We start from the raw sequence: 23426 nt of genomic DNA on the forward strand, positions 1-23426 counted from the left end.
GGATAACCTATTTCCTTTGTAGGACTGTCTCATTCTCCTTTTCATACTTATTGCTTCCAGCTTCAGTTTAGCATAAAGGAGATTGTCCAGGCCTTCTGTCCAGAACTTCTAGAAGTTCTGGTTTCTTTACTTTATCTTTCTGTCAAGGGAAATCTATATTATGTCCTACTTATTTTTATAAGTGATGAATATAACTGAATGAATGTTACATTTTCTTACATTGAAATGTAACTTACAGGTCTTACAGTTTTTGTAGAGGCAAGGTGTTCTTGTGTACCTGTTGGGTGAAGCTGCTGCATCAGCATTTGACCCATGAGAGTTTTGTGAGCATAATACTAATACTTTGCTGTAGCTCAGTGCACTTGGAGTTGGAGATGGCTGAGAAATATTAGTCATTATTCTCCAAAATTCTTTTCTGTCTTACTTCTTCCTGTTTTACTGCTGGGTCTTCACAGAATAGCTGCTGCATGTCTTTAGCATTTCACAGTGCTAGAATGCCCTCAGGAAAGGCAGATAAGGGTTAGTGACATAGTGCTGAGAGTTTGTTTCCAAGTGTATGTTAACTTCTCAGCACTCCAAAATGAAAATATGTTGTGTCAAGTGGAGTAAGACTTATATGTTTGAAAAAAGGCCAATGCAGAACAGGGAGATTTATATTAATTTAGATTACATGGTTTTAGAAATTTCCATTAAAAGAAATAGGAAGTTCCTTCTGTTCAGCACCTTAGATACTTCTTTTCACTTTTCTAGATATGGTAGGTGTGAGAGAAGGTAGGAAACATGCTTGGACACATACACAGATGGACAAATTAAAGTGACCCTTATAATATGGTTATATATCAGTTTTAGGCTGATAGCATTAGTCATATAAAACTTTATTTGCATTTGTTCTGATGCTTGATGTATTCAGCAGAAAACTATTGAGATGGGGGAATCGGTGGTAATCAGGGTGTGACGAAGATGCCATCAGTCAGGAATGATGGACAGGAGATGGCTCCATGTGAGATCCTCATACTTGAAAGGGTCTCTTCCCAGCAGCTTACATATCCTTGTGAAGTGGCCAAGGCCTTTTATTTCTGATTTAGCCCTGTCTCTTCTATGGGGAAATACAATATTTTTTTCTTGGAACAATGTGATGTATGGCAAAACAGACTTTTTTTCTGCCATTTTTCCATCAGCCTTACTTCTTGATATACTTGAGTCTGATAGCTAAGCTGTAGATTTTTAAGAACTCAAAGCATCATTAAAGGAGGGCTATCTAAGTAGCCCTGCTTATATCGTGGAAGATACTGTAGTATCCTTTTGCCTCCCAGATGGAAACTTTTCAAGAAATATTCTTTACGTCTTAATCTTTTTTCCCCTCTTTGTTTCACTCTCCCCAGTCAATTGGACTGTTTCTGGCATTCAAACATCAAGTGGAGTCTGCACATCATTTTTCTGATGAAACACGACTGTCTGACTGTTCTAAACTGGTTGGAAGTGCATGAAGATCTGGGGGAAGGAGTTGAGCAGGGGATTGGTCCCTGTGGCATAGGTGGTGTGCTGTAACACATTTTTATATCCAAATCTTTGAAGTATTCTTCACTAAAAGCATAGAAATCTAAAATAAATACAAAACTACCCATAAAAACACAAAACCTCCTACAGGCCAACTTCCAGAAACATTTTCAGCAGTCATTAAGGGTGATAATGTTGCCTCAAACCTCACAGATCCTTCAATGTTTCTATTTGCATGAGGAATCTATGTTTTGAATGAAGCTGGATTGCCTCTTGTTACATTCCTGTCACTGTTCAAGCACCATTTACTTTAATTACAAAAAAATATGTGCTGTTCTGCTACCTAATTTGACTATAGATGTATACTTGTTGCAAAGTCGCAAAGGATTTGTGTGAGTGTTTATTCCCAGCATACCAGTACTGTTGCTTTGAAGTCAACGAAGTAGTCTTGAGTGGCTTCCTCATATCCATAACTCACAACCCCTAAAGGGAGGACTGGCATTCCCTATGCTAGTTTAATCATGTCCCATTTTATTGCAGTATTACATATGTGCCAGCAGAAAATTTAGACGAGTACAGGGCCAGTCTGGGACAACAGACAGAGGGAACAGTGCCACTTGAACTTTTTCCTTCACATATTGTCAGGTAAGTCGAAAGGCATACAGCTTCCTCCCAAATAGCTCTCTTTCCATACACCTTGCACATTTTGGAAATATAAGTTTTATTTTAGAAAAGATGAAAGATGGATGATTTTCTTCAGACTGGCAGCCACAACAGTAAAAAGCTGTTAAAAATAAAATTTTTGCTTTGACTAGCAAATTGTTAAGCATTTTTACAAGTCTGTTTGATCTGTCCAGAAAGGAGATTGAATTCTTTCTTATCCTAAATTTCTCTTAAATAACATGCAATTGGATTTATGGATTGCCACAAATACTGAAGTGCTTCCAACATAAGACTTTGGTATTGATGGTTTTTCCAGAATATAACTGGAAAGAATAAATTGTGTCATTCTTTTCCTTCAGTTTCAAAAATTCATTGCAGTTACTGTCCAAAATTTCAAAGTGATTAATAATTGGATTTTTGCAATTTATCTCCAAAAGCAGTAAATTTAGTTGAGTGCTACTGTTGTAATTTCTTCCATTTTGAAAACAGTAAATTACCTTTAGCTTTGATTGGTTGTAGTTCCAAATTGCACTTTGTTGTTCTGTGTTCTGTATAGAAATTTTATTGCAGATAAGAAGTGGATAGGGAATCCCTGAACACCGTATGTATTCTAAAAGACATCAGAAAAAGAAGTTCCTTACCTGAATCCAATGTACAGATTCTGAAACTGTCAGGGTTACTCAATATATGAAATTTTTCAGAAAAATCTAGTGATTATGTGGATTCTTTAGAAATTAATTGCATGCTTGTGTTTATCATCAGGGAACTTCCAGAGCTTCCAGAACGTGAAGAGGGGGAGGGAGAAGAAAGCGAACTTCAAAATGCAGCGTTCAGTAACTGGAACCAACCCAGAAAGTAAGTGCAGCTCTTGCACATTATAAAATGTCATCTGAAATTCCAAAATTCCAAAACATATTTTGAGAAGAGTAAAAAACAACAGAATCGCTGCACTTATATGTTGTGCATTGCTGGGGTGATTAATGATTGACTTTTACTGACATTGGGCTAAATTCCTGCAGTGTCTTGATTGCTATAATAATTTATCTCTACTTATTCCAAGCTGACTCACAGGGATCAAGAGGAAAATATTCAAAGTTTCCATTAGAACTCAAAACAAGCTGACCAATACCAGACTCAATTACAGAATTTCTGATCAATCCAGTAGATAACTTCCACTGGAAGAGAAAACTTTGCAAGGAGGAGTTATTTTCAAATAATTTTTCAAAATAATTTTTCAAAATAATTGTGCAAATCCAGGTGTCTTCATTGTGCATCTTTGTCATTATCACAACAGATTTTAATTTAGTTTGGTCCTTTTTTTATCGCAAAAGAGTTGAACTCTGGAGAGAGCCTAGCAAGTCATTGGGCATCAGCATTGTTGGAGGACGAGGGATGGGAAGCCGCCTGAGCAATGGAGAGGTCATGAGAGGGATTTTTATCAAACACATCCTGGAAGACAGCCCAGCTGGCAAAAATGGAACACTGAAAACTGGAGATCGGATTGTAGAGGTACCGTCTGAATGCCTTTTGTTGCAATTCCCCCAGCATCTCAGTAGTCACTGAGATGGATGTGTGGTGGGCTGACAGCTGTGCAATTGCCACAGCTGATACCACTTGAACCACACAGTGACTGTAGTACCATCTGCTGATGTTTGTGTGCAGACAGCTGCCTGTTAAGTTGAATATTCAGCGTGAAACTTATGACTGAATGTATGAGCAGGGGTCTACAAAGCCAGCAGTTTGACTTGCCTATTTGAAATACAAAATGTGTAGGAAAAAGCTTAAGTTTGGTGAAACTAAACGGTTTTTCACCTTTTGCACTTTTTCACTGGGTAGCAATAGAAACAACCAGTGCAAACCATGCAAAATGAATGCCAAGATTATTTCCATCAGAAATCTTAATTGATTCAAATAGTTCTTGTGTGTCTTGTGCAGGAGTTAAGGGAGGCACATTTTTTTTTTCTCCTGACATGAAGAAATCTGTGTTTTATACTGGAGACATGAAGAACATTTTGCCCATTCCTCAGTATAATGTAGCCAGTGGTATTGCAGGGTAGCATTTATCTTCATTTCTCTTCTACTTAGCTAGTCCTTTGCTCATGCAGCCACTTCTGCTTTTGTCGCTTAAAGATATTGCAGAATGAACATACTGAAGGGAATAGATCTTTCCTGTCAGACATTGCCCTATCTCCAATGTCAGGCTAATAGAAACTTCTGCCATGTAACCCTACTGGATGTCCTTAGCTGGCTGTCCATCAGTAAGAAGCCCAACAAGCAGAGTGATGGAGTTGGTAATTCTGGCTCAGACTAGGCTTGACTTACATGGTGGTACTAAAAATGCAGTTTGCTCTTTGCTACAATATTTGTATTGAGAATCTTGGAATAATACCTTAGTATAGGTGGCACTTTCTATAACGGGAAGGAACGGTTTGCAGTGTGTAAGAAGATGGGAGGTGGAATTTTGCTTGAAGGCCACAAAGTTAAAAACATTCCTTTCACCTGAATAACTGGATTTTTGTGAGTGCAATTGTCTCTGACAGTGATGCTTGCAGAAACTGGAATGGGTGAGTGAAAACAAAATGTTGTGTTAATGTGACTGTTTCTGAATGAACAGTTTCAGTTTCTCAAGTTGTGGCATATGTAAACTTCCATCTCTGCAGTGCATACAGTTTTTCGGACATGGGAAGTTGGAGCATATTATTGTTCTTGTTCAGTTCCTCATAGGTTTAGAATTTCTCTCAGATTGTTTTTGTGCTCTATTATTTGCATTGGATGATAAAGTTTAAGGCAGAGTTAGACTGTTAAAAAATTGTAGGGGTAATCCTCATCATATAAGTTTGTGTGCTAGAATTGCCACTAACAAATAACCTTTCTATGTTAGCTTCTAGCTTTTATTGTGGTCATTGTGACAATACTTTACTGATGCTAACCTCCCCTTAACATTGTTCTTACCTGGATAACAGAACAAAATGTTTTACACACCCATACATATACAGACATGAAAAAAAAATCAACCAGGTGCAAATTTGTCCTTGGCTATCCTGTGTACATGCATTCTTCCAGAAGATAGAAAGCTTTTCAGCTCTGACCTAAAAATTTAACTTCTGAAGAAAGCGTCTAGTAGCTAAAATTAGTCTTATCTTGCTTTAGGAAAAAAAAAAAAAAGATTAAACAAAAGAAAAAAGTACACTGTACTGGCTTAATACCCCATCATAAAACACTTTCCAGCATCTAACAAGTTTCAGTTTTAATGTCTCATGAAGTCCTGGGTAATAGTTTTTTCTTAAGGTGGCATTTGCAGGAAGCAGTATTTGGTAAACACTCCTATTCTCTTCAGATTATATCTCTTCTGTTACATTGCTTGTGGGAAAACTTATGGAGTCTGAACTAAAAATGTTGGAAAACATTTTTAAAACAGAGGAATAAGAGAATATTTATTTGATGTTCTGTTAGTGCTCTTGGAAATCCCAAACCTGTGTTTGAGGGACCTCAGGCCAAGTCTGTAGAAAGGTCCACTAAAAACAGAGGGTTGGGTTTAGGTTTTAGTCAAAGTTTCCTAACCAAAACTCAGAACTGACTCATGACTCTTGTAGCTTCTTGCAATGTTAAGATGAGGCCTTCCAATTACAGGTGGATGGAATTGACCTCAGAGATGCCAGCCACGAACAAGCTGTGGAAGCCATACGGAAGGCAGGCAATCCTGTAGTCTTTATGGTACAGAGCATTATAAGCAGACCAAGGGTAAGCATAAAAAATGTGAAAAGAGATGTAATACATAGTAATAGATGAAGCAAATGTTCAAGATGGTGGTTTTTGGGAATGGGATATTTAATCCTGAAAGTGCCATCTCCACTATTTTAGGAACAAAGATTTGATTTAAGTATTATTTCCATTTAGAATGAAATCGATTTGGATTTGGAAATACCCTCCAGCACGCCGTCCTCAAACTATTTTGAAAAGCCTCAAGAAAGATAATTTGTTGGGGGGCAGAGTAGGAGTCTAACTAAAACCATCTGTTAGAGATTGACAGCATGTCTGAGGAGCGCATGCAGAAATACAGCACCTGTTAAAAAATTCTGTGGACATTAATGAAAGGACCTAGAAGTACACGGAAGTTTTCCGTCACTAAGCTGCATGGACATTGCAGACAAAAGCTACAGTGCTTTAACATAAGCTGCTTGCATCACTAGAAACTAAACTTCCTCTTTGTAGAGTCTGTGAAAGCTGCATGTTTATTTACTAGTTGTTTCATAACTCTTGTTCCCTAGCCAGAGTCTCTTTATAGGCCTTCTTCAGCTTCTGCTCCCTGTGGGCAGAAAACTACTAACCCATTTTATCGTCAGTCATCTAAGGTAAAGTTGCATGAAAAAGCTCTGTTGATTGTTGACACTCAAACTACTAAAGTAATGCTTTTGTATTTGCTGTGATGTGAACAGAATTGCTGCTACTGAATGTTTAGGCCCATTTGGGATGGAAATTATGCCATTACTATATCACTACTTTTATTTAGAGAATGCTCCTTTGCTATTTTTGATTGTAGTTCTTTATTCTCTATTTTTAAATTAAGCTTGTTGGTTATTTCTTGACTGTACTAACAAACTCTTGTTTCTCTGTAAGCAGAAACATTGCAAATGCTCTTCCTGTACTCATACATTATGTTGTGATCGTCATTACTGGCATTATGTTTATTATTTTCATCTTTTGAAGCTTGCATTTGTACTTAAATAATAAGATCCTACTACATAATAAGAATTTCCTGCTTTCATTTGTGTCCAGTCACTCACATAGCTAGCTGCCTGCACACATGAGCTATACTTATTATGGTACCACTATGTATTTAACCAGGCAGTCGGTTTTAAGTGACCTGCAGCTAATGAGTCCATTTCGTCTGTTTTGTTTCATGCAAGGTTTAGTGGTTAAAAGAGAGCCTGTGTGTACTCCAGAACAGCCCGAATAATGCAAGTGGCCTGTGAAAAGATAGTGATAGTTTTGATAATGAGGAGTTACCCATCAAGTCTGTGTTTCATACCTATACCCCTCTGTGTATTTCTGAGTAAGGAACAGTATATCACTGTGATTATGGTCCCATAGTACTGTTACAGCATTATGCTGTATGAAATGCTAGCTAGTTTCTGATAACTTAGCATCTTGGACACATGGATAAAATTCTGAATGGAAGTTAGTTGAAAAAAGAAAATAACAGAATGAAAAAATCCTGTTACTTTAGGCTGTGGTTTGAATTTTAAAAAATAGTTAAAGAGAGAACTCCCTTTATTTAGCATTTACTCCTCCTGTCCTAGACTGTGCAAAAAGTATGCTAAACTGAGCTGTTCAGGCAAATTCAGATGCTCCATATTTTGCCATAATAGTCAGTTCATGTTAATAAAATGCTGTTGCATGGATTAGTATTAGGGCTAGTATTTTAGGAGCTGTGCCATCATGACAAAATGAAAAAGGCAAGATTTTGAATGACTGTAGCTGAACTTCTGTTGTTTTACTAGGATTGTACTGTTGATATATGAGGTGTTTATGATGCTTATTTAATTACCTAAAATTTCAACAAGATATATTTTAAATTTCTATGCAGATAACATGTAATTTTTAAAGTGTAATAGGGTGATTACAGTAACAATTTAATTTTCACAAACTTTTCTTTATAATATTAAAAATCAAATGAGAATCACATATACAGAAAATCTTGTACCCTAGGGAAACAGCCTGTTGACTTTGAATGACTTGACAGTGAAGAAACCTCAGTCTTCATGGCATTACTTTGTCACTGATGAAGATACAGTAGAGCCAAGATTTGCTCTCTTACCAAATGGAATTACTTTTTTGCAGCATGGTATTTGAAAATAAATGTTTAGGGATGTGTTTACTATTTTCAGGAGCATTTAACAAAACAATTGCTTTAAGAAATTTTTAAAATAGCACTGTAATTTTGATTAAATTACTCTTGGTACGAATGATCCTGGAAGATTTTCACATCCTGTTCATACTATTTTCCAGCAGCGTTAAATTAACAGCCCTAAGACTTACAGGTAATTGCCAGATGGATACAACCAGTGTAGAAATTACTTCTAGGTATACACAGTATATTTCCAACATACTATTTGAAGTCAAAGCTGTTTCCTCCTTATTAAGCAGATTCTGATCTCAGAATAGAATACAGTACAAAAACTGCATAAGGAATATAAATGGTCAAATTATATCCTTTTATCTGGTGTAAACTCTTTTTCTGGTAAATAGTAATGAGAGAGGACCTTGCTTCGGGGGAAGACTGGAGTATTTAGTTTCAAGAAACTATAAATTCAGGCAGTTACACATGCATATGTGCATTTACAAAGTGTTCTGGGAAATTTATTATTAGATATGAAATCTGCTTAGAGATGCCTAATATTACTAAGGCCTTACTTTTACAAAATAAACAGTGAGTGTGTTACCACAGAAGTTAAATCAAATTATGAGAATCTGCAGTTTTCAAAATAAGATTAAACCTATTGCATTATTACAGATATTAGTGTACATCCTAACCCAGAAATCCATAATTAATTATATGTGTAAGAGTGTCCCATATGTTTGGAAAAAAATTTTCAAATATCACAGCAACAGCATATAAATGCAGCGTAATTCTGCACTTGATGTACTTTGTGGTCTAGAACAGGTGTGAGGATTGGTGCTTTTCCTCTCTGCTGACAGAGCATCAGAAACACAGGGCAAATACACTTTTGCCTAATTTAACATATCTGTGACAAGTGCAGAACTTGGACCTTGTTCAGTTAGCCCAGAAAACAAAATGAATATGTTTTGGTTCATGATTAAAAAGGGTTCATTTAAAACTTTTTTTTTGCTTAGTTTCCATTATGCTTTCCTTTTAGAACCCTTCCCTGCCTTTTCTGCAGGACAGTGTTTTCAGTAGGCCAGCTGTCTTCAGCAGCACTAACCCATTTGCTGATTCTTCTCAGTTCAACATTGCTAAGGTTGGATGATAACACACTATCTTTTCATTCACCAAACATCCTATGTGTGCTTTTTTTCCCGTTGGTGTCTCTCTGCATTTAAATTCTTTTATACTAGTTTGAATTATGTGCTGTGCTGATGAGCTTGAGAACTCTATGTAGTGAATTTAAAGACACAGACATGCATATACATAGAAAAGTTATGGAGAAGTTAAAAAATACCAGCTCCATTAATCATAACCACTAAAGCTGATCTATTCAGAGCTACCAAAGCAATTGCTTTTCAATTATAAGATCAGTCCCTGATGTGTATTTTAAAATACCTAAGTGTAACTCTCTCATCAGTGTAAGGTCCTTTGCTGCTATGTACTTCTTTTTGGTTTTTTGTGGTTATGACATTCCAGCTTTGATATTTCTCTTTATTTTTGCATTAAAAAAACCCAAACTTGTAGCTTTTTTTATGATGCTTCATGAAAATATTTTCCCTCTGCTTCTTGAAAATTCTTTTCATGCACCATGATTAGGATGCTGAAGTCTTTGGAAATAAAAAAAAAGTTAGACTTTTTTTGTGGCTAGTGCATACTTACTGCATGTTATTCACAATGGGAACAGCATTAGTCTCTAATAAAATACCTTATCCTAATATGCATGCATTTTTGATTTAATAAAATAATTTATAGCTGGTTTTACATCTTGCAAGTGATTGTGCCCTTTGTCTATTTTCCCATGTTGTTGAAAATATTGAATGTGCAACAGACACTTATGATATGTGGTGTGTAATTGCATGTGTGTTTTGAAATCTCTTTTTGTGTTTGTTACAGTTCTGAGGAAAGGGAGTAGATATGTAACATTAATGATGACTTATGTTTTCTATATTTTTAAAGTATTTCTGAAAAACATTGCATGCATTTTAAGAGAAAACCTGATGATCCTGTAGTTTATGCATAATTCCTTTCTTAGCATTGCTGTAAGAATGGCTTTTTGTCATCTCTCCTTTTCTGAACTCAGGTTCATGTGTAGTGAGAAACTTTGATGACTCAGGGTCCTTAGTAAACCCTCAAATACTTTTGTCCATTTATAAATCAAGTTAATAAAGTTGTTGCAGTTAGCAAAATGAATCCGTAATTGAAAATGCGATATTGGTTAATATTATGTGTATTGCCAAAGATGCTATAACATGTGGATTGCTGTTTTCTATTACTGTAGGAGGTATCGAATCCAATTAGGGTTACCTTCCGTTGTTCCCCAACTAACCCTTTTGCTCCCACACCATTCAAGGTTTGTCTTAATTCCCATCAGTTGGTCCTACTGTATGTGTGCTGTACATTTGTACATGGACTGTGATAACTTCTGGAGTACTGCTTCTTTTTCTGCCTGTGCCTTTGTATTTTCAAGTTCCAGACTTGCTGCAATTTTCAGTATTTGCTTGGCTGTGATCAGAGTGACCCTGGTAGCTGAAATGGGTTCAGCAACTGTTGGATGCTTTGCGTTTTAAATGAAATACTGTGGTGTGGCACACTGAAAGTATTTCATGAGTTAAAGCCTTTTAGGTTTCTGTGTGTTGCCCGATTCAGGGAGCAAAAGTCTTATGTGTGTGTAAACTGTGGGGACTGGCTTCTGCTTCTGGCTGTTCAAATGTGTCAGGCTGAGTTCTGCAGGCAGGACATGTTCCACTCCCCCCAAATGGCATTGTAGCACAGTTTTTACCCTCCTACAAAGGACCCTTGCTTTTACTTTCATTTCAGCATTTCCTTAAACCTCAAAAATGTTCAGATTATGTTATGTTGTTATACATTCACAATGGTACAAAAAGATGCTCTTTTTTTGTCAGTCATATTATGGTGGCAGCAGTTAATAAGTGCTAATCTGTCAGGATGTAGCCCTACATCCACACCTTGCAAATCTTCCAGAGATCCTTTACACCAATATATTGTTCCTTTTTTTGGTCATGTTTTCATTAAGTTCTGCTGTTCTTGGACACTGTCACTTACAAACAGTACCTCTAAAGTAACATGTTAATTTTGGTTTTAAAACATAAAAACTAAAGTTTGCTGATCTGGTTTGATCTCACACTTGTACTGGATTTGTGTTGCAAGATAATGGTAGCTGGGGAGGCTATGGGGGGTGACTTTTTCGTATTTTTTCTCCTTTGCCCAGCTGAAGAAGGAAGTGATAGAGCAGCTTTGGTGGGCACCTAGCCTTCAGACAGGGTCAACCCACCATGACACCATATTTTCTCATTTTTCCAGGATATTATTTAGCTTTAGTAAAACTCGAGGAAGACCTCTGAAAAAAGAGTTTTTCTTGAACTTCTCTCCCTTTTGCCCCTTCTCAATGTGGAGGTATTACCAACTTTTCTTTTTGTGCACACATGAATTTTTGATTGTGAAAAGTAACTTTTAATGTTACTAGGCAGTGTTTCTCCTCTGATTCTGATAGGTGACAATGTCTGTGCTAGAACTTTGTGGCTTCAGCTTAGGAATGTTAGGTATCATCTCAGGAGAATGACATTGTCTTAGATAAATTATTTACTTTGCTGTCACTTCCCACAGTTTTGAGATTTATTGACTTCTTAGTTAAGTTCCTCTAAGAAGTTCCTAAATGAAAGGAACTCCTTTCCTCTTCCTCATGCAGAAGCAGAATAAGACAACTGAAATAGGGCATTTGCAATATCTTTATCTTTGGAGTTAAGAGTGAAGATGAGTAATTTTTGTTTAGACATGGGACCTTTCTTAAATTTCAAAATGAATCAAACTGGTAACTTCTCAGGTTTCTCAACACCTTCAATTTGAAAGCTGATGAAGTTTTCCAAGGTGTATGTTGTTATTCATTTCACTGTTGCCTCTGATGAAGAGATTATTACCTAAGTGATTTTGGCACCTAAAGGCACCAACAGAAGTACTGCGTTCAAATTTTATGATGAAAGTAGTGAGAACTGAAATGATGAGAATAGGGTTATGAAGTGAGGGCAACACATCTGAAAACTTAAGTGTTGTAAAAACTTGGGTTTTGTTTAAAATTCTTGTTTACTTCAGTAAACTGGTCTGCCAAGTATCAAGGTCTCTTGGGTGTACATAAGTAAAGAATTCAGAGGGAGGTTCCTTGCTTGCATATTTACTTTAAGCAGGGAAAAAATATACAAATTTCACATAGCAAAATTCCTTATCAGAGTCCATATTCCTCAAGGAAACTGTCTTGAATGGAAGCTTTCAAGGCTGTGGATTTGGGCATTTAACCATTACATTGCAGTAGTTGTGTATTTATACCTCTTAGCTTTGTGTGAATATGAATAGAACACATCAAGTATCTGTCTCTTGTGATTTAACCTGTATCCTCATTTATTTGATCTTCTCTGTGCAGCTTGTAAGAAACTAGTAAATGAGACTGAAAAGATCCAGTCACTATGGATTTCTTCTGTTTAATTTTGGTTTTTAACACTCCATTCAGTTAATATGCCAATTGCTTTTATTTTTTCCTGTAGGTATTTTTGAAAGTTCCCAGTTGGTTTTTTTTTGCTTTCTCTTTCCTCATGTTTGGCTTCCTAAGCATATGATGGGAGGAAATTATATGTGATGGCTTTTAAATTGGTTATAAATCTTTCACAAACCTGACATTAAAACAAAAGCACTTGAATCTTTGTTAGAGGCTTTTTCTGAAACATAAAGTGGCACATAAAACTTTACTGAATTGGGCTTTTACTGTGAGTTGTTTGCTTCCAGATACATTTTGGAGTGATGTTTTTTTCTTACCTTGCCTGGTGTTTGTTTCTGTCTTTGATCTCTCTGCCTTTCTGTGCGCTGTTATTAATTTAGAGTTTCAGCTGCTTGATATTGAAACTTTGAAGCTATAGTTATTGCCATGTTGACATTTTTGTGTACTAGTTTGCCCTATAGAGAGCCTGCATCTTCTTAGCTGCTTCATTTTTCTTATTCTCCACAGGCATTTGGTCAGTCTGATACAGAGCTAGAAAAGACTTCAATTTGTAACTTGCCTCTGCCCCCTCCTTCAGCATTTTCGGGAATGAGCTCTGATGTTGCACAGTCATCTTCTATCAGAGTCCCAGAAGATGTGGAGAAGGAGGATGAGTATGGTTACAGCTGGAGTAAGTTTTTCCTGTGATAATATTTGAAATGTTTAGTATTAAAATTGCACTGTAAAAGACACAGGTGTGGGGGCATCCAGTTTGAATGGCTTCTTTCTCATGTGCATCATGGTTTGGGTGCTAACGTTGCTATTTTAGTTGTGCTTGGTCAGATGCACATTGTAAAAAAAAAAAGATTTTGTCCATGGTTCCAGTTCAGTGTAGGATGACTTGAAGAATTTCAGTGTACTCCAGGTGACTTTTGGCAGTGATCAATACGATAGTATCTGTTACCTGAAAGTGTTACTGAAAAGAAGATTTACTTCTTTTGTGTATGAACATTTTGAAGAAAATTTATAATATTTTCTGAAGGTATAATGAAAACAATAAGCTAGAAATATTATTATAAATCACCTAAGGCTTAGTTTAAAAGAAGGTGTGGTTTACATTGAAAATTTAGTTATCCATTTTGGGCTTCTCTCAGATACTGCACACTGGGCACTGATCTTGACTCTAGGTGGCTTGTGAAACTTTCTAATGTAAATCCAACCTCTGCTACCTTCACTTCTACATTTAGAAAAGATCGTGCAGCGCTATGGAAATCTACCAGGGGAGCTACACATGATTGAGCTGGAAAAAGGAAAGACAGGTCTGGGACTTAGTCTTGCTGGTAACAAAGACCGATCCAGGATGAGTGTCTTTATAGTGGGAATTGATCCAAATGGAGCAGCTGGAAAAGATGGCAGGTTACAGATTGCAGATGAGTTGCTAGAGGTGAGTTTTTGCAATTTATACTGAAGCCCAAATGTACTGACTTCAAATACCAGAGTCTTGCTGAAATGCGTATGTTTTTCGGTAGACTTTGAAATCCCAAGTTTATCAAAGTTCATATCACTATGCTATAAGATCTTCCTTCTGATCTGTGCCAAATAGGTGTAGTGGATTTTTTCCTGGTTATAATTACACCAAGTTATGGGTTAGATCCCTGTATGCACCATTCACTTAAGAGCTGGACTCAATGATCCTTGTGGGTCCCTTCCAACTCAGAAGATTCTGTATGAATGAAGGTGTGTTGAATAGAAATGTGGGATGACAGCTGTTTCTGAGTTACTGAGATGTATGGAATGGCAGTGAATTGCAGGCCATGAAAAATATTGAAATCCTCCAATCCATCCATCTGTGCAGAATTCTAGACTTTCTAATTACTTCCCTGTTTACTAGAAGTGTGATAATAGCAGAATATTTTTATATTATGTAACAGAATGTGGAAATTAAATTGGGGAAACAAGAACAGATCTATTTTTATTATGGACTTCTAACTCATATGTTTGGGTGCTGTTTTCTAGTGGAGTGGAGTGGCCAAACCACTAAACATGCAACTAACATTTCAAGTACATGTGTGAGCATAATTTATGTTTCTATATTCCCACAGCTCAGTTGATGATACTTGGAGATGTATTCTCTACTATAGCTTTTCCCATTCTTTCTGATAGCAGTAGGAAACATTACCCTCACAGAACTGCTTTGTGTAACTTCAAAGCTATATGTGGAAGTGTTTGAGGATGTACTGGCAAAGTGGTACAGAGCGGGAACGGTGAATCCAAACAGATCTTGAGGGAGACATTGAGAAAGTAAATGATATTGGCTGGAATTTGCAGACTAGGAAAAAAAATGAAGGGATTTTTGGCACTGTGGACCAAGTCTAATGGAGGGAACTTTGTTGCAGACTCCGATATTGTGAGACAGTTTGCTTGAAGCATCTGTTTTTAAAATCCTGATGTGGAAGAGGTGGAATATTCTGAAAACATGTTGACACACATCTGTCTGAAGCTATCCTCTTGTGATTTCTTGGTTACGTCCACACTATAAACTTGCAGACTAATGCTAAGAATTTGCCTCAACCTCTTCTGAGAGGAGACATCTGAGCTTGCTCCCTATATTCCCAAGTAGCTGTCCATCAGCTATTGAGGGCTATGTCCCATCCCCCCCACTTGGCAGCCTGACCATGTATTTTTCATAAGGCTGTGGCAAGCACTGGAGGGAGTGCTGCATTTGGATTGTAAACTCCAGTGTAAAGGACAGGGCTCGGGATCCCTGTGACCTTGCCTGGTGCACACACCCTGCATAGGAGTGTTATGCTCAGCCCAGTACAGTGTCTTGCATCTGTTGCTTTGCTGTGTCTTTGCTTCTGTTAATGCTGCCTATGTGCATTTTATTGCTTTCCCTTTGTGTAGGTCCATACTGTCCTTTTTCAATAATTTCTCTTTTCTTCAGTTAACTTCAGCACTGAGAAGTTTTTTTTTCATTTTTTCAATAAAAAATGCAACTAATAAAATGCAAACAAATAATGGCCTTAGTCTGCAAATTCACACTGATAGCTCCTCTCCTGTCTGAATTGTAGGCACTCCAAGGTGTTATAGTGACTAGTCTGCTCTACCAAATGGAAAAAAGATTACCAGGTCACATCTTCAGATAATAAGTGTGGAGTCTAGAATGGCTTGGGTTGGAAGGGACCTTAAGGGTCGTCTACTTGCAAGTCTTCCTCAATGGCCTGGGTTGGCAAACATGAGATCAAGTTTCTCTGGTCCCATTCAGTCTGGCCTTGAACAGTTCCAGGAGTGTAGCATCCACAGCTTCTCTGGGCAACCTGTTCCAGGACCTCACTATTGTCTGGATAAAGAGTTTTTTCCTGACATCTAGTCTAAAACTTCCTTCTTTCAGTTTAAAACCATTGCCCTTTGTCATAACCCGATCACCCCACATAAAAAGTTACCCTTCCTCTTTTTTATAAGTCCCTTTTAAGTTCTGAAAAGCTGCAGTAATGTATCTCCAGAGTTTTCTCTTGTCCAGGCTAAACAACCACAACTCTTCAGCCTGTCTTCACAGGACAGGTGGTCCAGCCCTCTGATCATATTCCTGGCCCTCCTCTGGAGCTTCTCTGACAGATCCACATCTTTCTTGTGCTAAGAACTCCATAACTGGATGCAGTGCTTGAGGTAGGGTCTCAAGTGGGCAGAGTACAACTTCCTTGACCTTCTAGTCACAACTCTTTGGATGCAGCCCATGATGACATTGGCCTTCCCAGTCCATACTCTTATCTTGGATTGTCCCAACCCAGGTGCAGGACCTTGCAATTGGACTTGTTGCATCTCATGAGATTCCCAAGGTCCATTTGACAAGTGTGTCTAGGTCTCTCCAGATGGCACCCCATCTTTATGTTGTGTCAGCTACACCACTTGTCTTCATGTCCTCTGCAAATCTGCTGAGAGTGTACTTGATCTCTTCATCTGTTTCATTGATAAAGATATTAAAGAGCCTGTCCAAGGACAGAGCCCTGACTTGTCACAAGCCTCCACCTGGACACACAGCCGTTGATCACAACACCATGGCTGTCTCCATCCAGCCAGTTCCTTATCCACTCAATAGTGCACCCTTCAAATCTCTCTATCTAATTTGAAGATAGGGACATTGTGTGGACCTTTGTCAAAGGCCTTGTAGAGGCTTAAGTAGGTTTCACTGGTTGTGCTGGCTGAGATCTTCTATGAACCTTAACATTGCTTCTATGAGGATCTGCTTCATGATGTTTCCAGGTACAGAGATGGGGCTCAATGGTCTGTGGTTTCCTGGAGGTCCTTTCTCCACTTTCAAGAAATGAGTGATGTTTTCTTTTTTCTAGTCACTGAGGACTTTACCTGACCTCTCTGACTTCTTAAGTAGGATGGAGAGTGCCTTGGCAACTACATCAGCCAGTTCCCTCAGGAACCTGGATTGCAGATCATCAAACCCCATTGACTTGTACCTATTTAGTTTCATCAAGTGGTCTCAAACTTGCTTTTTGCTTACATTGGGAGGCACTTTGCTTCTCCCAACCTCCACCTAGAGGTTCAGTAACTTGAGAGATGTGAGAAGCCAGACTGTCGTTGAAGACTGAGGTGAAGAACTTTGAGTTCCTCACCCTTCTCCATATCCATTGTCCCCAGCTGTGCATTCTTGATTGTTAGGGAGGTACACTCTCCTTGGTCTTTCTTTTCTGACTTCTACTTATAGAACCCCTTCTGATATCTCTTTGCATCCCTTGCCAAAGCCTCTTTCTTCTGTGCCTTAGTATTGCTAAGCCCATCTCTACACCCATCCAAACCATATCTATGTACTCTTCCCAGATCATCTGTCCTTAGTTCCACTGGCTATGCATTTCTTTCTTACTCCTCAGTTTGAGGAGCAGATCCTTGTTTAGCCATGTTGGTTTCCAGCTTGCCTAACTTGATTTCTTACACGTGGAGATGGAGTATCCTCAAAAAGCTACTAGAGCTGGTGAGGTCCTCTGTCTCTAAGGTCAGTTTCTGAGGGAATCTCATCCACTAATTTTTTTAACAGATGGAAGTCCATTATTCTAAAGATAAGTGTCAGTTCTGACTCTGCCTTTTTTCCAAGCCTATATTCCTTGAGATCAGTAATTTAAGCAGGGCATGGTCACTACAGCCGAGGCTGCCTCCATCTCAATCTTTCTAACAAGGTTATCTGCACTGGTGAGCACCAGGTCCAGTAACACTGCCTCCCTGGTTGGTTTGTCCAATACTGGGGCCAGGATGTTGTCCTCAGTGCACTCCAGGAGTCTTCTGGATTGCTTGCAGTCAACTGTACCACTTTCCCAGCAGACATGCAGGTGATTGAAATCCCCCATCAGGATGAAAGTATGCAAGCCTGATGGTTTCTTTATCTTGAGCAAGAAGTCAACAGCCTTGCAGATATCAGGCACCCTGTGGTAGACCCCAGCCACAAGGTGTCCCTCATTGATGCTGTCCTTAATTTTTACCAACAAGCTCCTGAGCTGCCCCTTCTTCCCAGCCTCTTTCTTCTGAGAAGGTTGTAGCCCTTGATTGAAATGTTCCAGTTGTGTGATTCATCCCACCAGGTTTCTATGAGTCTAGCTAGATTATAGACTTTGAATTGCATGATTCTGGTGCAATCAAGGAACTGGTTTCAGTTCCTCTTACTTGTTACCCATGCTGCCCATATTGGTGTAGAGGCACTTCAGCTGGATTATCAACCTCTTCACCTTCTGAGAAGAAGCCTCCTTGGTACATCCCCTTCCCTCTTCCTCATCAAATCTAGTTTAAAACTCTGCTAAATGTACCAGTGTTCAGACTTCTGTGTATAAAGTGCCTGGCTCAGGGATTTGGAGTGCCTGAGATTCAATAAAGAATAGCAATCTCATTGCAGGATATAAGCAATTCATTTATTTGTTATGGTTAGAATTTCCCATGGCCCTGCTTAATCACCTCATCAGTCATGAAGTGATCAATGGCAAGTGAAAATAGATTATGTGCCAAGTCAACCCAATAGAACTCAGAGAATGACATTTTTAGCTCTGTGATAGTGTTAGTCTGAAGTCAGACTATGGTGAATATTTTTACGGAAAAAAGGGAGTGAAAGTAAGACATAACATAACTCTTACTTTTATACAGTTGCTGTTTAGTCAGTGGTATGGAATTTTTAAAGGCTTAAAATTAGTTTAAGTGTAAGGAATTAAAATATTTTGATAAATAATTGCTGCTTTTCCTTATCTAGATAAATGGCCAAATCCTTTATGGAAGGACTCATCAGAATGCTTCTTCAATAATCAAATGCGCACCATCTAAAGTTAAAGTAATCTTTATCAGGTAAGTTCTGGTAAAGATTTGGCTGAAAAGGTTTAATTTTTAATGTTCTCAAGTTTCACATAATGTTTGTTATTTTTACTTTTGATAACATAGATGTGCTTTTGAAGACAATCTTACTACTTGTTAAATATTCTTGCAGTTTTCTGTTTTGATATTTGTATTGTGAATGCCAGAAATTAAGAACCAAACTTAAACTTGTCCTAAGAAATACAGGGCGGTACTATTGCCTTCTTATTACATTCTTTAACGGAATATATTGCAGAAACAAGGATGCAGTAAATCAAATGGCTGTTTGCCCTGCAAAGTCAGTAGAGGCTTCACAGTGTACTTCAGGGACGCTTCAACATCAAGAGGTAAAGTCAATATTTATTTTTCATATTTGACCAAAATGCTAACATTGTTCTGGAAAAAGGAGGATCCTGTCTGCTTAGTAAATACAGTAAAAGAAAAGAAACTCATAGAAAAACAACTGAGATTTTAGTAAAGTTGCTAAATTTAGTACAGTTGTCATCGATTTTGTTTCATTTTATATTCCTCTATACTATGAAGTAAGTTTAATATTCCCATCAATAGAGTTAGAAGTTTAGGTGAAACTAGAAAATGAGCAGGCTCACTTTAAATATTTGCGCACTACTTTGTTTTGGTGCAAAATGTTGGATATAGTCACTTACAGTTGCATTTTATTTTTCTCTTAGATTGACATCAGTGTTGCAAACCCAAGTGCATTTTCTGACTTAAGTTCATGTAAAAACATTCAGTATGTGGAACTTCCTAAGGTGTGTACTGAATTTACATCAGTCAACAGCCATTCAATTTTGTAATGCTGTCCCTCTTACACCAAACAGACTCTTAGTTACTTGAAGTTGGAAAAGAGATTTCTAGAGATCTCCTCTTCCTGTTTGGGAATGGATCTCAAAGTTTTCCTCACAGAAAGTCTGTTTTTAATTTGCTAATTGCTTTGTGTCTCTGGAAGAAGTATTCTCTTGTTCTATTTGCCCAACTTCTTATAACCATCTCTACTGATGGTTCCTCAGGTGAAATCAATGCCCTAATTGTTCAAAGTAAAAAGTGAATAACAGTTTACCTTGTAGATTTCAAAGGAATGGATTTGAATTTAGAAGTGTTTCAGATTTATCTTGGTAGTCAGTATACTGTTTGTTTGGCAGAATCTGTTCCAGAAATAGTTTAAAACAAAAGTATTGATGCATTGTGAAACCTCAGACTTGGTATGTCAGCAGGCTTCACTAGTCTTTAGTGATTGTATTCTAACATTTTGATGTCGCAGTATTTAACCATTTGCATTTTCTGTTTGCCCCAGGATCAAGGAGGCTTTGGAATTGCCATTAGTGAAGAAGACACAGCTAATGGAGTAGTTATTAAAAGCTTAACAGATCATGGTGCAGCTGCAAAGGTGTGAGAATATTTAAAATCTAATTAGGGAATGAAGAATGTTTTTTGGAGTAGCATCATAGTTCATATTTTTTATTTTATGTTTTTCCAGGATGGACGTATCAAAGTTGGAGATGTGATTCTGGCAGTGGATGACGAAATTGTTGTGGGATATCCTGTAGAAAAGGTGCTTCTGAAGTGTCAGGAATGTTACAGAAAGCACACTGTTTAATGTAGGAGATGATTGTGTCTTAAACTAGTGAGGTTCTCTTGACTATACTTAATTTTCAAACCTGACTAAAAAACCCAAAGATCTGCAGACATTGTCTGGATAAGGAAACTACTGCGAAATAAGCTAAAGCCTAATAAATTTATAGGTCAACTGTTATTTTATACTACATGAATCCTCCTATCTCTGCTTCGAATGTGATTTTATTTTCCCTGTGGTTCAGATCTGATGACTGAGAGACACTTAGTAGTGTGATAAAAGCCATGAACTATTGCTCAATAATGACTCTGCATAGCTAGTCCACTTTAAAGGTGTTAGAACCAGTAAAACTAATGTGTGTAAATTTGCATGAGTGAGTTGTTTCAGTGGTAAATCAAGTCATAAACTGTACTTGTCCATGGGAACTGTCTTAGTAACAGTCTCATTATATTCCAAGCATAGTATTTCAAACCTTTGGAGAAAAATATCTCCATTCCTAAATAACAGGATTTATTTCTAGCTTCTAGCTCTGCAAACTCAATTTGGGTTCTGTAGTAAATCAAGGAGGCTGTTTTTCTAGCACCTACCTTGCTACCAAGAAAAGTGATTCTTTAGGCATGAGTAGATTACTTTCTGTTTGTTGAAGGGCAATTAGGAGAGCATCAATCTTACTCTTTGATGTGCTGCTATCTCTGAAGCAGTATATAAGTAAGAGATAGTGAAGTTGCCTGTAGGAGGTAGGGGTAGATAAGCTTTGTAAGAACAGAGATCGAGTAAGTAATTTCTGAAAATATCTCTACTGAAATGTAAAGTCTCAAGAGGATTTGGTATCTTTTCTGTAAGATGGCAGTTGATTTTGGAGGGTCTTCAGTATCTCTTTGAACTAGATTTTGCATTACACCTTGATGTCTGTCTCTCCCTTCCACAGTTCAGGTAGTATTTTCAGGTTTTTCTTCCAGAATGACAGTTGTACATTTCTTTAGTTCACTAGATATTTTGACATTGACTTCTATGAGATCAGAATTGGGCTCCACCCAGCATTAAAAGGCAATACTTCTGTTTCTCCAATAATTGCTACACAATATAGTATTTTGTCTAGAGAAACCATTGAAAGACTGCCATATTCTCATCTACTATAGTTTGGCAAAGTTTCATGGAAAAAGTTTTCTTAGAAAAAACATCAATATTTATGTTTGTTCCTTATGAGAAAACCTGCAAGAATGTGACAAGTAGCTCCAGTTTGCAGAACTGTTATTCTGCTTTATTTTTGGTTTGCAACTGAACGATCCAGTTACAGTTTTCATAGGCTTTTCTCTTTATCATTCAGTTTATTAGTCTCCTGAAGACATCCAAATCTGTGGTAAGGCTTACAATCAACCCAGCAGAGACAGATAACCTGACTACAGCACCAGCCCTTCCCAGCACCGTCCCAGCAGAGAAGAAGAATATGCAACCACCAGCAGCTGTCCCGACTTCCAGCTCACCGGAACCAGAAGCAATCAAAAGTAATGTTTTCCTTGTGTGTCTGTATTCCTATGAGTGTCTGTATTACAACTAGGGTTGTAATATAAAAACAAAGACCCAGCTTGTAAATTTTTCCTTTTTGTGTGCACTGAGTTGGCTTCTGCATTTTCTAATATTTCCAGATTACATATTCATATATGTATAAATAAAGCATTGTACCCCCATACTGAAGACCTACCTCTTGGCTTCCTGTTGTAGAGGCAGGAGGATAAAAGGATTTTCTCCTCCATCTCAGATATGCAGCAGGTGCCTCTGTCATGGTTGTCTAGAACTAAGTGAAAGGCATTCCTTTAGGTGAGGGAGAAAAGACACGTCAATTTTTGTGGAAAAAGAGGATGGTTGCGAATGTCTTGCCATTTATGACTAGTCACATTTGGCTCTTCTCCTTCAGAGTGGAAAGTCAAGATGTTTCTGATGGGCGATAGTCACTGGTTAAGCAAGACACTTCTAAGTTAATAATAATTCAAGTAATGCACACATCGTATAGATGTTTAAATTAAGTTCTATCCTATAAGAATATGTTGTGTAGAATATCGTCTTTTCTGTCCAGGCTATAATCCAGGCTATAATATGCTTCATGGCATAAAAGCTACAGGAGGCATGGCAAATAAAACTATAGGATAGTACTTCTCTGAGGAGGAGGAGAATTGGGAGCATCATTCTCTGTGGATCAGCTGTTCAGTTACTGCTATACAGCTGTCAGTGAACTCTGAAAAATGCTGACTTTGCCAATACTGAACCCTGTTACTGTAACCAGGATGTTTCATTGTTGTTTTAGACACAAGCAGGTCTTCAACTCCAGCCATGTTAACCTCTGACCCAGCTACTTGTCCCATCATTCCTGGATGTGAAACAACCATTGATATCTCCAAAGGAAGGACTGGTCTTGGTCTGAGCATTGTTGGAGGAGCAGACACTTTGCTGGTTGGTTGGTTGGAAAAATATGTGTCACTCATGTGAAATAACAGTAATGAAAATAAAGTCTGATAGAAGAGATTTTTTGTCATTTATTTCTAAAGCATTTATAGAAAGACGCAAAAGAAACAAAAATAAGAAAAAAGCCTTTTCTAAAATTAATAGTAAAAATGAGCTTCATAAATATTTTGGTAATTTTTTCATCATGCATCTGCCTTTCATTCCATCTGACTTTTCACTGATGAATTATAGTAGCAATTTTCAGTTACTTTTGGTTCAAAATGGTGACTGTTCCTTCAACATGAAATTTTGGTGTTTTTGTTGTCAGGGAGCAATCATTATCCATGAGGTATATGAAGAAGGAGCAGCATCTAAAGATGGACGACTGTGGGCTGGTGATCAGATACTAGAGGCATGGTGATTTCTTTGGTTGTTTTTGTTTTCATTGCTGGCTAAGCTTTTTGTATTTGTCTGCTGGAAGATGCTACACAATTTGCCATTGTACACTTTCATTGCTGGAGAATGGAATT

General features: G+C 37.7%; 1 protein-coding gene across 1 annotated transcript in view; it reads left to right on the forward strand.

The window, feature by feature from the left end:
• MPDZ (multiple PDZ domain crumbs cell polarity complex component) overlaps positions 1–23426 on the forward strand; it is an 85285-nt gene that overhangs the window by 49733 nt on the left and 12126 nt on the right. Inside the window, 14 exon segments of the mRNA XM_005420893.2 lie at positions 2038–2142; positions 2923–3015; positions 3492–3669; positions 5791–5901; positions 13059–13221; positions 13778–13974; positions 18769–18860; positions 19123–19213; positions 19556–19636; positions 20179–20271; positions 20362–20436; positions 21785–21962; positions 22760–22905; positions 23225–23426. The exon segment at positions 23225–23426 is cut by the window's right edge and continues 130 nt beyond it. Of these exon segments, the coding sequence (XP_005420950.1) occupies positions 2038–2142; positions 2923–3015; positions 3492–3669; positions 5791–5901; positions 13059–13221; positions 13778–13974; positions 18769–18860; positions 19123–19213; positions 19556–19636; positions 20179–20271; positions 20362–20436; positions 21785–21962; positions 22760–22905; positions 23225–23426 (1805 nt within the window).

The sequence above is a fragment of the Geospiza fortis genome, unplaced genomic scaffold (genome assembly GCF_000277835.1).
Source record: "Geospiza fortis unplaced genomic scaffold, GeoFor_1.0 scaffold12, whole genome shotgun sequence".
Lineage (NCBI taxonomy): Eukaryota > Metazoa > Chordata > Aves > Passeriformes > Thraupidae > Geospiza > Geospiza fortis.